The sequence below is a fragment of the Maylandia zebra genome, linkage group LG6 (genome assembly GCF_041146795.1).
Source record: "Maylandia zebra isolate NMK-2024a linkage group LG6, Mzebra_GT3a, whole genome shotgun sequence".
NCBI lineage: Eukaryota > Metazoa > Chordata > Actinopteri > Cichliformes > Cichlidae > Maylandia > Maylandia zebra.
In genome coordinates this window covers 16,440,989-16,457,565 of record NC_135172.1, presented here as the reverse complement: position 1 = coordinate 16,457,565, position 16,577 = coordinate 16,440,989, and the positions used below count along the sequence as shown (strand labels likewise).

At 41.4% G+C, this 16,577-nt stretch overlaps 1 protein-coding gene across 2 annotated transcripts in view; it reads right to left on the bottom strand.

Annotated features, from left to right (window-relative positions):
• Nucleotides 1–16,577, bottom strand: part of LOC101478005 (protein kinase C beta type) — a 49,644-nt gene that overhangs the window by 19,570 nt on the left and 13,497 nt on the right. For both annotated transcript variants that reach the window (XM_004568352.6, XM_004568351.3), the window contains exon 3: nt 114–196. In XM_004568352.6, the coding sequence (XP_004568409.1) occupies nt 114–196 (83 nt within the window). The remainder of the gene's footprint in view (nt 1–113; nt 197–16,577) is intronic.

The window sequence follows — 16,577 nt, the reverse complement described above, 5'->3', positions numbered from 1 at the left end:
CTGACCTTTGCTTTCAGGTCTGACTAAAAATAAGGAGTAAAGGATCGAATAATCAAGCTGTGTAGATGTTTTATTCGTGCACAAGTGTGGGTGTTTACTTTCTTTATACTTACATCGGAGGCAGGTCCTTTGTCGGCCCCCGGACAGGAGAAGGTGACAAATTCATGACAGCGCTTATGGACCACAAAACAGCACACTGGGGAGAGGGAAAAAAGTGAAAATCAGCTCGGGCTTCTTTGCGGTGCCAAATAAGGCGACACAATAACAACACTGAGATAAATCAATATGTCAATTATGTGGCATTAGTCACTGCAAAAAAAGCTCCTCGTATTTCAGCAGTTCACATGCATTTCTTTCTTGCTTCCAACATCTATAGTTAGTCTTTGCTTCAGTTTAGATGATTTTAAATTTAACCACAGCATGGTGGGGAAGTCTAATAATCACGCCCAGTAACATTAAAGCTGCCACAGGAAACTTCCCATGTTAGAAGCTTCAAATGGCAGCAGGCAGTATAGCTGGTGATTTGACTGCTTGTTCCTGCTTGCTGCTTGAAATTATTCAGTGTAGCGACTGAAATAAACAGTTCATACTTGCATCCTTATATAGCACATGGCAGCTAGTAGGAAATAAATCCTGTTAGAGGGAAACTAGAAAGACAAAAAGTGCTTAAGATCTTCTGATCTTCACTCATTGCCGGGTAACGCAATACAAGAATTTGTGTCTTATTTAAAGATAATCATAGAACAAAATGTGAATTTTTGTAACAAAGCTGGTTATTTTCTCAGTCATTAAAATATCAGAAAGTACCCATCACAAACTTATAGTCAAACAAACAGTCCAACCCGACGACGTTTAGTTCACCATCTGAATCTTGTTGGCGGGAAAAGCAGAAATACTTTGTTACTGTACAGCATGCTTATTTAAATGAACACCCCAACATTATACTATTTAAGACTGTGGCTCAGTTGAACACCCTATTAGTCTTATATAGACCAAAAAAAAGAGAGCTATCAATTAACATCCAGAAGCTGGTTGAGTTGGGAGCAAATGACGAGGAACACAGACAAAAATGTCATTTTAAACATCGGTTTACAAGAACAAATCTCTCCTTCAGTTTATGTTATAAAGTTATGGATAGGGATGTCACCAGAACTGGGACTGATGGTACCTTTAGATTTCAAAACACTGAAAGCATTTTAAAATTAAAGCTGGTATATGCACCGAGTAGGATTGTCCACAAAATCTGCACTAACTTATAATAGAAATTACCATCAGATTAAATATTCACTTGCAGCAGAACTGGTACCAACAGTACTGTCATCACCTCAGCCAGCTGACACACAAACGTCACACAGCCCCTCCCCTCACTAGCAGCTGAACTGCTGTTGAAGCATCTTCAGACATCCCGATCTGTGAGGTCAAGAAAGCTCAAGTATTAAACAGCTATTAATATTAACTGCTAGTATTAATAGCTGCATTAGCCGTCTGTTATCATTTTGTTACGGATAACACAATTATTTGTGTCCAAAGTGAGTTACATTTCTCTTAAAGTACCAGACTGAAGCAACAAAAAGTCTACCAGCAGCTAGACAGAAACGGTGGCAGCCTACCTTAATAAATCTATCTGATCAGCAACGAAATATGGGGTCAAGTTACCAGAAGCACAGGAAATAAACAGGGCTGAAAGTCAATACATTTAATCCAACCAATATTGTTTTATCTTTATTTATCCTTTGTCATTCTTTCCATGTGTTATTGTATCCGTAAAATGGTATTGAGTTTGAAATTCTAGCATTGTGACGACCTTCTTGCTCCTCTTGGGGGTTGGAGTGGGATGGGAATTTTTGTTGGGTAGATTTGGAAGTGGAAGTGAGCAATTTTGAGGTATCTGCAGTTTATCTGAATATTTACTTTTCTGACCGCTTTTGACTTTAACACAAACATCTCTGCTTTCTACTACTTGGATTTTCAAAATAAGATCCTTCATTTATAACGTGTTTGTGGGAAGTTGTTTCATGTCACTGCACATCTTCCCTAAAGCAGGCCAATTTCAACCTAAAGATAAGGAATAATAGCACAATGTGCTTATTGCTGATGTAAAAGAAGTCAAGTTGAGGAGGCAAAAAAAACAAAAAAAACAACCCAGAGTAAAGAAGCTAAAGTTAAAGGACGAGCTAGAAAAAAATATCCCTGAAAGAGCTGCTTTTCATTTTTATACTTTAAGTTCGTTTCAGCACCTGTGCTTTTTCACTTTTATTCAGTTAAAGAAGTTCAGTCAGTACTTAAAACTCTATCAATATCTTTTAAAATAACTATTAGTGTATCTACTCGAGAGAAAAATGTCTGCCAATTTACCAACTCTGCAGCGCTGGGAATATCTACATTTGCTCTGGACCTAGCTGCTCAAATTTGTTTTGTTTTGTTTTTTCAGTTTGAATTTAGTTATTTGCTTATTAAAAAAACTATTCTCAAGTTAATTTTTGTGTTCTATATTTGGTATCCCTGTTGGTACAATATCGTACTCATATCCATTCAGTTCAGTTCTATGTTGTTTCGTTGACTTCGTCATTTGCCAGCAGAAGCTAGCAGCAGTGCAAATGAAACAGAGGAGGCAGCAGAGGGAGGTATTGCATGTTGCCACATCAGTAGTTATTGTTAGTCTACTAGTGCTCAAAGTCATTCTTAAGATTTCTCTCTGTTTCTGACGCTCACTCTCAAAATTTTCAGGGAGAGAAACACTACTTTGGACGTTGGTTAGGTTAAACGCTTGCTGTTGGGAAGCTTTTATTATACTTATTTTAACATAACATGTCGTCCTCCGCTCGATTCAATTTCATTTTATACGTCAACTTTATATACACGACGTGTTTTAGGAGGAAAAAGGAGAAAGAAAAACTTCTGTATCTGTATTTGAACGCAGCTATGACTTGAATTAAGCTAGTCCAAATAAAATGAAGAGTAACACTAGAACGCTTCAATTGCACACTAATACCAACAACTGGGTGTTCATATTTATCCATTCATCTCTAACATTTTTTTTTCATTTACAAAGAAAAGTTGCTTACATAAATCCTGATGCTGCCTTATGTATAAAAGAAAGATTCCCAGTCTCAAATTCAAATCAAATTCAAATTTTTATTTGTCACGTACACAGTCATACACAGTACGATATGTAGTGAAATGCTTGGACAACTGCTCGTGACCTAAAGAAAACAAAAAAGGAAAAGGCTATGAATAAGATAGGAAATAAATATGAAAAATTAAAAAGGGTAAATTTAACTAGGAAGGAATAAAATATAAATTAAGGTTAAAAATGAAATAACTGTACAACACAAATTAGAATGAAGGGTAAATTTAACTGGGAAGAATAAGATAAAGATAAATATATAAATTAAAGTTGAAAATAAAATAACTGTACAACAAAATACACAATACACAATATAGAACTATATAAGAATGTATGAAGGAATCTAAATATAAATAAATATATACACAATAACAGCAGCTGTACAAGTATTAACCGGAAATGAAGAATATAGTGACCAGTGTTGTGCAAAACCAAAGTCCAGAAAGTCCAGTGTGTGTGTAAGAACCATATGTGTGGGTCAGTACTGTGTGGTGGTGTGATTGAGAGACCGTATCGCCTGCGGGAAGAAGCTCCTCCTCAGTCTCTCTGTGTTGGTCTTCAGGGAGCGGAATCGCTTTCCTGACCTCAACAGAGAGAACAGTCTGTTGTTGGGATGGCTGAGGTCCTTCACGATCTTCCTGGCCTTGGTCCAGCACCGCCTGCTGTAGATTGAGTGCAGGTCAGGGAGCTCGGAGCGGATGGTGCGCTCAGCTGACCGCACAACCCTCTGTAGAGCTCGTCTGTCCTGCATGGTGCTGTTCCCGAACCAGGTTAAGATGTTTCCCGCCAGGATGCTCTCTATGGTGCACGAGTAAAAGTTCCTGAGCACCTTGGAGGGCAGTTGGAAGTCTCTCAAGCGTCTGAGGTGGTAGAGACGCTGTCGGGCCTTTTTCACCACGGTGTTGATGTGACAGGACCATGACAGGTCCTGCGTGATGTGAACTCCGAGGTATTTGAAGCTGTCCACTCTCTCCACTGGGCACTCGTTGATGACGGGGGTCTGGTAGTTCCTCTCCTGCTTAGTGCTGAAGTCCACTATCAGCTCCTTTGTCTTACTGACGTTTAGAAGGAGGTTGTTCCTCTGGCACCAGTTCTCCAGATTCCTAATCTCCTTCAGGTAGGCCGTCTCGTTGTTATCAGAGATCAGGCCCACCACGACGGTGTCGTCAGCAAACTTGATGATGGTGGTGGAGCTGGTAGTGGCCACACAGTCATATGTGTACAAAGAGTACAGCAGGGGGCTCAGAACACACCCCTGGGGGGCTCCAGTGCTGAGAGTGGTGGAGGCTGAGACATGTCCGCCCATCCTTACTGCCTGTGGTCTGCCAGTTAGGAAGTTGGAGGTCCACTGACACATAGATGAGCTGAGTCCCAGATGCTCCAGCTTGGTGGTGAGCGTGGAGGGAATTATGGTGTTAAATGCAGAGCTGTAGTCTATGAAGAGCATTTTAACATAATTCCCCCTTCTAGTGTCCAAGTGAGTGAGTGATGTGTGGAGGAGATGAGAGATGGCATCGTCTGTGGAACGATTTGGACGGTAAGCGAACTGTAGTGGGTCCAGTGTGTCTGGTAGTGAAGAAATGATGAAGTCTCTGACCAGGCGTTCAAAGCACTTCATCACTACTGAGGTGAGGGCTACAGGGCGATAGTCATTGAGAGAAGCAGGGTGGGGTTTCTTCGGGACAGGAACAATGATGGACTCTTTGAAGCATGTGGGGATCACCGACTGAGATAAAGAGATGTTGAATATCTCAGTGAACACAGGAGCTAGCTGGTATGCGCAGTCTCTTAGGATACGACCTGGGATGCCGTCTGGTCCTGCTGCTTTCCTGGTGTTCACTCTCTTGAAGGCTCTCCTTACTTCATGCTCGGAGATGACGAGCACGTTTCCGGTGCTGGCAGTATCTTCCTGTCTGCAGCCGTTAGCGCCGCTAACACTAGCATTGTTGGAGACCTTAGCTGCAGCCTCGAAGCGAGCATAGAAAGTGTTCAGCTCGTCTGCCAGAGTCACGGCCGCGTTCGTCATACCGGTTGTTGGTGCTTTATAGTCCGTTATTGTCCTTAGTCCCCGCCACAGGCTCCTAGAGTCACTCTGTTGGAGTTGTGACTCTAGTTTCCTCCCGTAGCGCTGCTTCGCCTCTTTCACCGCCCTCCGCACGTTATATGACGCGGCTTTGTACGGGTCCATGTCCCCTGTCATGAGTCCCGTGTTGTAGGCAGCGGTGCGGGATCTCAGAGCGTCGCGGATGGTTTTATCCACCCACGGCTTCTGGTTGGGAAACGTTGTGATAGTCTTTGTCTCCACGGTATCATCCGCTAGTTTCCCGATGAATCCCACAACCGCTTCCGTAAACACGTTGACGTCATCGTCGGAGCTGTTTCTGAACATGCCCCAGTCTGCGTCATCGAGTGCGTCCTGTAACGCGGCCACCGATTGATCCGTCCAGCGCGCGACCTTCCTCTGAACCGGAACTTCCTGTTTCAGCCTTTGTTTGTATTTTGGCATGAGGAAGATGGCGGCGTGATCAGATTTGCCAAACGGGGGGCGGGATTGTGCCTTGTAGCCGTCCTTGACCGTAGTGTAGCAGTGGTCCAGTGTCCTTTCACCCCTGGTGGGGCAGGTGATGTGTTGATAAAAGTTCGGCGCTGCACGTTTGAGGTTGGCGCTATTAAAGTCCCCCGTCACAATAAGCGCAGCGTCCCGGTGTTGTGTCTGGTGCTGTGTGAGTGCCTCATGCAGCTCGCATAAGGCGGTGCCCGTGTCCGCTTGTGGTGGAATATAAACGGCACTTACAATGACCGATGTAAATTCCCGAGGTAGATAAAAAGGACGACACATGATGGACAGTAGTTCCAGATTTGGTGTGCAGGAGCGTGTGAGAGGAACAACGTTCGCACTGTTGCACCAGTTGTTGTTCACCATTAAACACACGCCGCCTCCCCTTGACTTCCCCGAGTCCCGTGTCCTGTCCATGCGGTGAACCGAGAAGAACTCGGCCGGCTGGATGGCGTGGTCCGGCACCGCTGGGTTCAGCCATGTCTCGGTGAAGCAGAGGAGATTGCAGTCCCGAATGTCTCTCTGGAACTTTATCCTGGCCCTGAGGTCGTCAAGCTTGTTCTCCAGTGACTGGACGTTGGCGAGCAGGATGCTAGGCAGAGGTGTGCGGTGTGCACGAGCTCTCAGCCTGTTCCTGACGCCGGCTCGCTTCCCTCTAGGCCGCCGCTGCTTCCCTTTGTTCTCCCTCGAGATCTCACTCGGCCAGCTCGGATCCGGAGTTAAAAACTTCGAATTGTGAGTACATTGTATACCAATAGAAACAAGAGTGTCACTGTCATACCTAATGTACCCAATGGTGATGATTTTGCCGATTTAGAAACGCTGAAAACTAACTTAAAAAACAAAGACAAAGAAAAAGTGGTCGGAGCAGTCGTGACGGCAGCCGACCTCACCGGCGCCATCTTCCTCACAGTGGAGATTGCAGTTTGTTAATTATATATACTGTGGCAGATACCCACAGTTAAGGTATAGGTACTGGATTGCAACAGGGGGGAAAAAAACTATATTGGTGCATCCCTAACAGAAACCCGACACTGTAAGTCTCCCTGGGTCTCACAAATCTCCATCTCCATGAACCAACACTGGGTAAGCTAGCTGCATGTTGCCTCTTTTTCAACATTATGTGCAAATTTAGAACACAGTGTTTGTTTAAAAGCACAAAAAACAAACACAACAAACATGCTGATAATTTGACTAAAAAATAAATAAAAGCAGATTCTACATTGTTATTTATAGTAATGATGAACGCAAACCAATCGCCGTCAACCAAAACTGAGGAGCAAGGCTTGGGGAGCAGATCGCTAATTCAAGTCCACTTTGAAGCAAGAAAAAAAAGAGAAGTCTTGTCTTACATTTATCTAATTTACTTGATAGTTTCTGGGTTGTGCTAGGACAGAAATAGCAATCAACAGGTGTCAAGTGGCAAACCACACACACACACACACACACACACACACACACACACACACACAGGTACTGGGTGTAGGCCTGTGTGGACCAGAAGGTTTTCAATCTGTTTTTGAATGCCAGCACAGATCTAATTAATCTCAGGTCAGTAGGTTTTTTAATCAACCACTGATTCAAAAAAGATTTAAGAAAAAAAACTAAAGCCAAACTAAAGCTCAGAAAAAGAAACATCCACGTTTTTGTCTCATTCTCAGACGCAAGTAAAGAGCAATCACTTTCCACGGATGAAGTAAACAACCGACAGAGAGAGTGGAACAGTTTAGTCTCATCATCAGCACGGTATTTTAAACAAAAACAAAAAATCTTGCACCACCCACTTCCACTTTGAAATGGCTCACAGTGTTATCTAAAAACTGAAATCTGGCATGACAATGGCTCTAACGATCATGACCATGAAAATATTACCTCACTGCAACAAGAGCCAGTTCCTAAAACAGACACACACACAGACACACAAATGCAGGGTGACATTACGCTGTGCTTTAATCTTAATTATTCACCTTCTCATTACATTTGAATGAGGCACAGCGGCAACTGGAGGCACTTTCCACGGGTTTCTAGCAGTTAAGCAACAGAGTGCTCAAGGCCGTGTGTCCGTGTGAGCGTTTCATTAGAGCAGGAGTGAGGCTGGGCCACATCAGTCCGATTTTAAATCAAACAGACACCACAGACACAACAGTAATAGGGATGGGATGAAGACGGCCCTTCTGTTGCCCTGCACAATGCAAATGAGACCACGAGAGGGGAAAAAATAGAAGGCGGCGAGACAGGATAGACAAAAAAAAAAAAAAGAAAAACGAGTGAAGAAGCGGAAGATGTGGGGTTGCACGTCTGTGTGGACCAATTTGAGTTTTAGATCTCTGGAGTGAGGACACTTTTTCGGAAACCTAGCCCGCTCTGATCGAACAGCTGTTTGACAGTTTAGAGGTCGTTTCAGGGTCCGCGTTAAAATTAGTTTTACCTCTGGGGTTTGATAGCCGGGGTTAGGCATTCGGCTGTGACAGTTGGGGTTAGAGTAAAGGGGTCGGGGAATGTGTTATGCCAACGAGGGTCCTCGCAACGATAGGAGCACAAATGTGTGCGTGTGGGCAGGAAGGGATGGGGGCACAGCTGGGTTTGAGGCAATGTGAGGGGGTGGAAATTCATTTGTGTGTTTGCAGCATGTCAGAAAGACAGAAACAGAGAACTGGAGCGGCAGAAAACAGCGAAGAATGCAGCTGCACTTTAGAGGCTTTTGTTCATAAATCTGCACTGTCACTCACACACATCTGTACGCACACACACAAAAAGGTACACACTACTGAAAGACAGGCTTAGTGACCTGGCGAAGGGGTCTTTGCTCTGTTGCTTAGCAACCAGGCTGAGCCCTAGAGTCGAGTCTACACACGCCGCCCAATTTTATCTGACTGACGGCATCGGCAGCAAACCAGAGTCGATCCAAAAAAGATTCCTGCGAAGGACTGCCAGTTTCTCATCAACAGGAGGAGCGCCGGGAAATTCCTCCATCTTGGATGATTACCAGTACACAAAGCACAGACGGGGACACTCATAATCATCCTTCAGGCCTTAACTTGCATGAATAAAATGAAGCATAAAGATAATGCTGTGCTCCTCGATGGCTCTCTAAAGACTCTGGCTGAAGCTGCGTCCAGAAATAAAGTTATGATCTCCTTAATTTGTGGTTGGGAGTTGGAAATATTTGGATTTTTTGTTTGTGTGTGGGGCCATGACTTAATACCATTTCACCTGTTCCACTAATATCCGTCTACACATACTTCATTGATTAGAGTAGGAAAAAATCATTCATCAGTGTATGTGAATGAGATTAACTGTGCTCCACCTGTTCCATTAGCACCACACAATTTTCATTATTGTGGGTTTAAGGCGCCAACTTTTATGGAGTTTAATCCATGTATGAGATTGATGACGCCGATGACCTGCCTAGGACTGGGCGATATGACCCAAAATTCATATCTCGATATTCTTTAGCTGGATGGCGATAAACGATCTATATCTCGATATTTTTTAAAGCCATAAAGTAAGAAGTTATTAACATACAGCGCAGATGTACAAGAAAAAATTACTCAGAAATAAATTATCAGCATTTATTAAATAATAATGCTCCCCAAGTAATATAAAACAATGTTGTTTTTGTGCATAATAAAAAGCTCACAATTGTGTAGTCAAAATGTAAACTAAAAGACGCTGAGCATAATAACAAAGACAGATTTCACAGCTGCTCTGTTCCCAAGTCCTACTGCCTGACTGACAGCCTGGAGTTTGAAATCTGCTTCGTAACAGGTGCCATTTATGGTCCTTATACACACACAGTACGGTAATATTACGTTGAAGCAGAGTACGTATCACTCCGCGAGGCTCCTCGGTAGCTGTAATGCTCCAACAATCCATCAAGCGGTGCGGCTCCGTAGCTTACCAAAGTCGTACCAAAACATTTTTTGAAAGTTTTCTGAGCGCTGTGTACCACATAAAATCGGTTCGCGGTCAGTAAGCACAACCAGAATTCATACATAAGGCTCACTGTCGATTTTTGGGAAAATGAAAGGATTTTAGGCGTCAGCGCGGTTAGCTCGTTAACGCATTGACGCCGTCCAGCCTCACGCACGGGGCGATCCGCGGTAACAGAGATTTGCCCCGTTAATGCAGCACTTAAATAGTAATCTCCAATTGTTTTCTTTTTACCGACCAGCTCCTCTCTGATAGCTGCCGTATCCATCTTGCCGTTGCATGCAGGTGAAGTGATTGGGGGGGGGAGTTGTGTTCAGTGAAGGAGAGGCGAGGCAGAGTATCGCAGCGTAGAGACAAAAGTGGACGAAAGAGAGGCAAACTTGTGGCTCCACAAGTATAGTTATAGCGTAACGTAGACTAGAGCAGGGCGATATGACAAAAAATATTTATCACAATATACATTTGAAAATTTGCAATAACGATATAACTGATGATATAATTGACACTAGACAAAATACTTTACAACTCCTCAACTTTATTAGTGCAAAAAAAGAAAAAAAAAAACATCAATGTATTTTCACTTAAACAAGTGAACAACAACAAAAGGCATTTCCAGTGGAAATTGGCCGACATATCCTCAGCATAACCGTGTATAATATCCACAAAACTTAAAAAGAGGTTATACACACACAATACGGTAATATTATGTTGAAGCACAGTACGTATCACTCCGCGAGGCGCCTGCCTACGATAGCTGTAATGCTTCGACAATCCATCAAGCGGTGCGGGTTTGTAGCTTACGAAAGTCACACTAAAACATTTGACAGATTTTCGCCGTGTACGACATAAACTCGTTTCGAGGTCAGTAAACACAACCAGAATTCATACATAAGGCACACGGGATTATAAGGGGCACTGTCGATTTTCAGAAAAATCAAAGGATTGATTTTAAGTGTGCCGTATTTTCCAAACAACACGGTAATAACGACAGCCCACTAGCATGCTCCATCAAAAACAGTGTTTTGTTGTGTATCTGACAGACGAAAGCTAAACCAGTTCCACACCACTGAAGTTGCAGCATTTTTACAAACCAATTCAATTTACAAACCATAAATGTAAAAAAAAAAAAAAAAAGTACATGAATGTAAACATGCCAGATTATAGCCAAAGGCTAATTTCCATCTGTTGTCATTAAACATAAAAAAAATAGAAATAATAATTCATAAAAATTCATCATTCATTCATAATAAAAACTCCATCACCAAACTTACACATACACACCATTCTGTTCCCAAATAAAACATTAAAACTATACAACTCATACATGATCACACACTTGATTTGTCCATAACCAGTTTTTAACCTTTGCCTTAAACAAATTGAGTGTAGAGCATTCTCTAATGAGTTGAGGAAGACTGTTCCACAGATGGCCACCCTTAACAGAGAGGACGTTCTGCCCACTGTCCGTCTGTGGGGTATAAACAAGTCTCCTCGGGTTGTAGCTTGAGTTGTCCTGTCTGAGCTTTCTTTATGCCTAATGAACTGCTTTAGTGGTGGTGGAGCAAGGGGGTGTAAGACTTTATATATTAAACACACTCTTTTAAGTTTCACTAAGTTATTGAAGTTCAGTAATTTATGTTTTTTTAACACATGACACAGTGGTGGTGGGAAGTGACTCTTATTTATGTGACTCTTGAAGGATAATGTTGGGTCTAGAATGACCCCAAGATATTTAAATTCTGGAGCTAATTCAAGCTCTGCTCCATCCAGGAATATGTTTGACTGCTTCAAGTTTAAGGGGCGTTTTGAAAAATACATACAGACAGTTTTTGAGGTGTTCAACATTAGGCATGAGTCCTCCAGCCAGCTATGCATTAATGCTAAAGCAGCTGTAAGATCTTTTGCCACCTGCTGGACACTATTTGCTTGCGTATATATAACTGCATCATCTGCATACATTTGAGCAAATATATTTGGACAGACTTCAGGTAAGTTATTGATAAAAAGAGAGAGAACAATAAGGGCCCAAGAACAGATCCTTGAGGAACCCCTGTATCACAGTCTAAATATGGAGATTTAACCCCATCCAACAACACACACTGTTTCCTGTGTGAGAGATATGAGGCAAACCACTGAAGAGCCCGACTGGAGATATTAAACTGAGTCAATCTGGACAACAATATCTGATGGTTTACAGAGTCGAAAGCCTTCTTCAGATCTAAAAATACAGCTCCAACACAGGGACTCTTGTCCAGCAAGCTCCTCAAGTTCTCCACTAGCATACACAGGGCAGTATCTGTGGAGTGATGTGCCCGAAAGCCAAACTGCAATGGATGTAATGAGGGTTGGGTGTTTTCTAGGTGAGCAGTGAGGAGTTTAACCACCCACTTCTCAGCTATTTTAGATACGACCGGGAGTATGCTTATGGGGCGATAATTAGCCATGTCAGTCTTCACACCTGCTTTGAAAATTGGTGTAACTGCAGCAAATTTTCAAATCTGTTGGAACAATGGAATGTTCGAATGACATATTCAAAACATGAGTTGTTGGACGTACAAGCAAATCCATAGTTCCTTTAGGAAATTTGTGTTAATACCATATACATCAAGTGCTTTTGATTGTTTTAAACCTGTAATTAGTTTAGCAACTTCAGTGTCTGAAATATGAGTGATGGTGAACAAATTTTGACAGCATCATTCACACTATCAGAGCATACGACTGAGTCAAAGCTCTGACTGATCTCCTTAACAGATGAAATAAAGAAAGGGTTTAAGTTACTAGCAATAGATAGAGGCTCTCTAACAATAGAGTTATTTACACAAAGATCAATTGTATTTTTACTTTTGTTTGAATGACGGCCTAGTAATTTATTTAAGTGTTGCCAGATAATTTTACCATTACCTTTGGCTCTTTCAATTATATTTATAAAAAATTTTGCTTTGGCCTGTCTCGAACTTCTTGTTACTTTGTTCCGCATTGAAGTAAACCTCTGTCTATCCAGAGTTAGACCTGTTTTCAGGAACTGCTTTAGTAATTGATCTCTTGTTTTCATTAAATTCTTGCACTCTTTGTTTAACCAGGGCAAATTAGATGTTGTCTTTATTTTTTGTCGACCTCTAATGGAGTATGTTGATATAACATCCTTAATGTCAGTGAAGTGACTGCTGCAGAATTGTGGATCATCACTACACAATAAAGGCTCCCAGTTAACTGATGCTAATGCTTCTGCTACATTTTGTCGCTGACTTCTTGGTATGAATTCATAAAAGGATCTCCTATTAGATGAACTTTGAAAGTCATTCTTAACCCGTGATTTTATAAATTTTCTAGAAAATAATATAAAATTGTGGTCTGAAATACCAGTGATAAAATTATAAGATTTAATAATTCGCTTGGGCTTATTACTGAAAACCAGATCTATTTTAGTTTTAGAGTGTCTTGTTATTCTTGTGGGTTGTTCAATGTGTTGAGTAAAGTTCAAAGTCTCAATTATGTCCTTGAGTGTTTTTCTGTCCTTTTCACAGTCCCAGTTGACATTAAAATCTCCCATTACAATTATTTCATTAGACTTATTATTTATAGCATGATATTTAAGTAATATCTGTAGTTGTTCATTAAAAATATTCTTTGCGGAAGGAGGGCGATATAAACAGATCAACGTAAATGACATTTCTGGGGAAAGAGTGATTTTAATAGAAATATGTTCTATTTCGACATCTATTGGTGAACTACGTAAAGAGCAATCCAGGTGTTTTTTTTTTTTTTACATACACAAGTATTCCTCCTCCTCTTGTTCCAATTCTATCCCTTCTGAATACTGTGTACTGTTTCGCCCTTCTCATTGCTTTTTCCGCTTTTTTCCAAAACAAAGGCACTGCACATGGGCGTTTTACCCATATTCTATCGCAATATTTCATTTTCTTATCGTTGCCCAACATTGGGCTCACGGTATGTTCACGGTACCGTATGGGCTATATCATACCGTTCACGGGATGATATAGCCCAGCCCTAACGTGGACTATATCGATATAAACGATATTGTCACATCTCATATCTCTTATAAAAATATAGCGATATATTTAAAAACTCGATACATCGCCCAGTCCTAATCCAGCCTCTTGATCACCATCAGCTGGGATAGGCTACACTCCTCCCCATCGCCCTGAATTGGATAAGCAGCTAAGAGCATGGGAGGATGGATGATTACATCACATGCCATCTTTCTGTTTCAGTTCAGTGTTTTACATCACATTGGACCCCCGACTCTCGCCCCATCTGTCCTGTCTACATAGGTGACTTTGCAGTAAAGGTCAAAATGCCAGTATGATTTGCATGTGTTGTTCTTTTCTAGCAGATAGTAGCAGTCATCAAAGTCACAGGTCCACTGGGTCTAAGAAACTGAGAGCGACCCTGCACAGAGACACTCTGGTCCAAAAACTTCTTGGTTTAATCAGGTCGAGCAGTGTCTTGTTTTACAGCCGCAGCACTAAGGTCATCTCAGACATCGCAGGAACTGCAGGAGATAATGACGTATTTTGAGGTGAGAACGGAAAGGAAGAAAAAAAAATGAGGTGTTTCTTTTGTGGACAAGTTGAAGTAGTAAGAGGAAACTCAGTGCAAGCTGTTATGATACTCTCCGTTAGGCCCTGCTCAGGTCGGACATATTTTGCATGAGAGTAAATACTCTGGTTTATTTGGGTCATTACAGAGTCTGTTTGCATCACCTTGGGATCAGCACAGGACTGTTTGTTTTCACAGCCACAGTATCACTAATGCAGCTTTCAATCAGCGGCTTAAGACTAGCAGGGCTGTGTCGTTTGTCCACAATAATACCGGTATACATTTTCACATTATAAAAATAAATACATAAGCTGTCATCTTTATAGTTCAAGTGTCATTTAATATTATGATATCATTGCTATAGCAACATTTATATTGTGTACAACAACAAGACAAGCCACTTCTGACCGCCAGACCCGCACTCGCCTCCGATGATCACTTTCCAGTAAAAGTGGCAACGAGTAACTTGTTTCACTACTTAAAGCAGGAAACAAAAAAGCACAATGAAGTACAACCAGGATACAGTGGAGGAGACACTAGCAGCTGGAGACATACAACCCAAAAGTAAACAAATGGTTCAAATGAACTCGTTAAGACAACGCATGATGGGAAGAGCAAACAGTGCATGGAAATTACGGACTGGTTGACTAAGGATATGATGCCAGTTTAGCGGATTTCTGTGGAAAAGGATCCCCTTAGGCAGCTCGTTAAAAAGCTCGACTCAATTTACAACTTCCCAGATAGGGAAAAATATTTTTCCCTTTTGTTTTCATTATGTGATTAATAAAAGTTTTCTCTTTTTTGAAATCAGAATCAGAATCAGAATACTTTATTGATCCCTGGGGGAAATTATTTTTTGTTACAGTGCTCCATTTTAAACCAACATTAAGACAAGACAGACAATACGCTAACTAAGAATAGTACAATATATACATATATATACATACATACATACATAAGTCACTTATAAATAAATAGTTGGAAAAGAAACACGTGTAGCTGTAGCAGCAAACAGTGTGTTAAGTGGATGCGTTGTAAATGGAACTGAAGGCAAAGGAAGGAGGGCGGGAAAAAGAAAAGGCTTCAGGAACAAGAGGGGAGGAATGGGGGCAGAATGAGACAAATTAGTTAAGGAAACTATGGTGCAGCTACAGAAGACTTGCAAGGTTAAGTTGGCTTAGTTCTTGCCAAACTGCTTTTACCTGCTTTGCTTTCACTAGTTTTCCCTGATTATGTAACACTTTTACTTAGAATTTCCACTAACTGTGCTATCTTTGTGCTTTATGCTGTGTCACTGCTACTGCACTGTGCTGCTGTTGTTTTAATAGATTTACACTCTGAATCAGGGAGTCTGTTATCAATTAATTAAATTAATTTGTAATTTTTTGTGAATAGAAGTCTTTCATTTTGAACCATTAAGACAATGGAGGATGTTGGTGAAGTTCAGAGGACCTCCTCACCTTCAACATTACTTTAGGCAGTTTAAAATAAATTTAAAACTGTTTAATAATTAGTAAAACAATTGTCTAGACTTAAATAAAACCCTTTACACTAAAATTTATTCCCAACTCAAATTTCAAAAGCAGAAAACATCACATATTCCTCATTAGTTTCTTTACATCCTAAACTCATCGCCTACCACTAAACACTGAACAATAATAATCTTCAAAGTGAAGTAAACTCTGTGAACTTTCCTTAGTCAAGCCATTTATAGAAATCAACTTCTCAATCAGTTTCAAAAGTTAACTGTGTTCCAGTCGCTGGCAGTGATTCAGCTACAGCCACGTACAGCAGCCCAAAACAAGGCGATGCCCATCAAACTCTGATAAGGAGACCAGTACCCGATATAATCTCCTTTTCAAAGTGCAGAGGTCAGCGGCATGTGAAGTGACCAGATCAGTGAAAATCTTAAATGTTTTGCTCCAGTTACTTTTTGGTGGAGCAAACATCACTAACGCTGCATCTGCACACGGACCATACAAACACCCCACACAGTGCAGTTCATGGTGTGCATGTTTGAACGTGAATTGGGATTTAAGAGGAATTAAGAGACGTATTTCCGTGTCAGCCACACCATCACTTACATGCAGATTTGTTTACCAAAGCTACAAACAAATCAGGCCCTCCCGGAGTCTAGGGGGAGGCGATAATCGTGCTGAAGATGTTTTTCACGAGGAAAATAACTGCTGCGCTTTCCTCTGTTTAGATATGCACACACAACAAGGTCTAATGTGTATGAGATGCATTTGTGCCAGCATACTGCAGCAGGGTTCAGCTCGAAACGGGTAACAGGGAGTAACCTGCAGCCTTCTGATGCACTGCATATAGTTTTTGTAAACGATGTACTGACCAAAAGCATTTGGAAATTGGACATACTGTAACATAAATACAGAATAAATA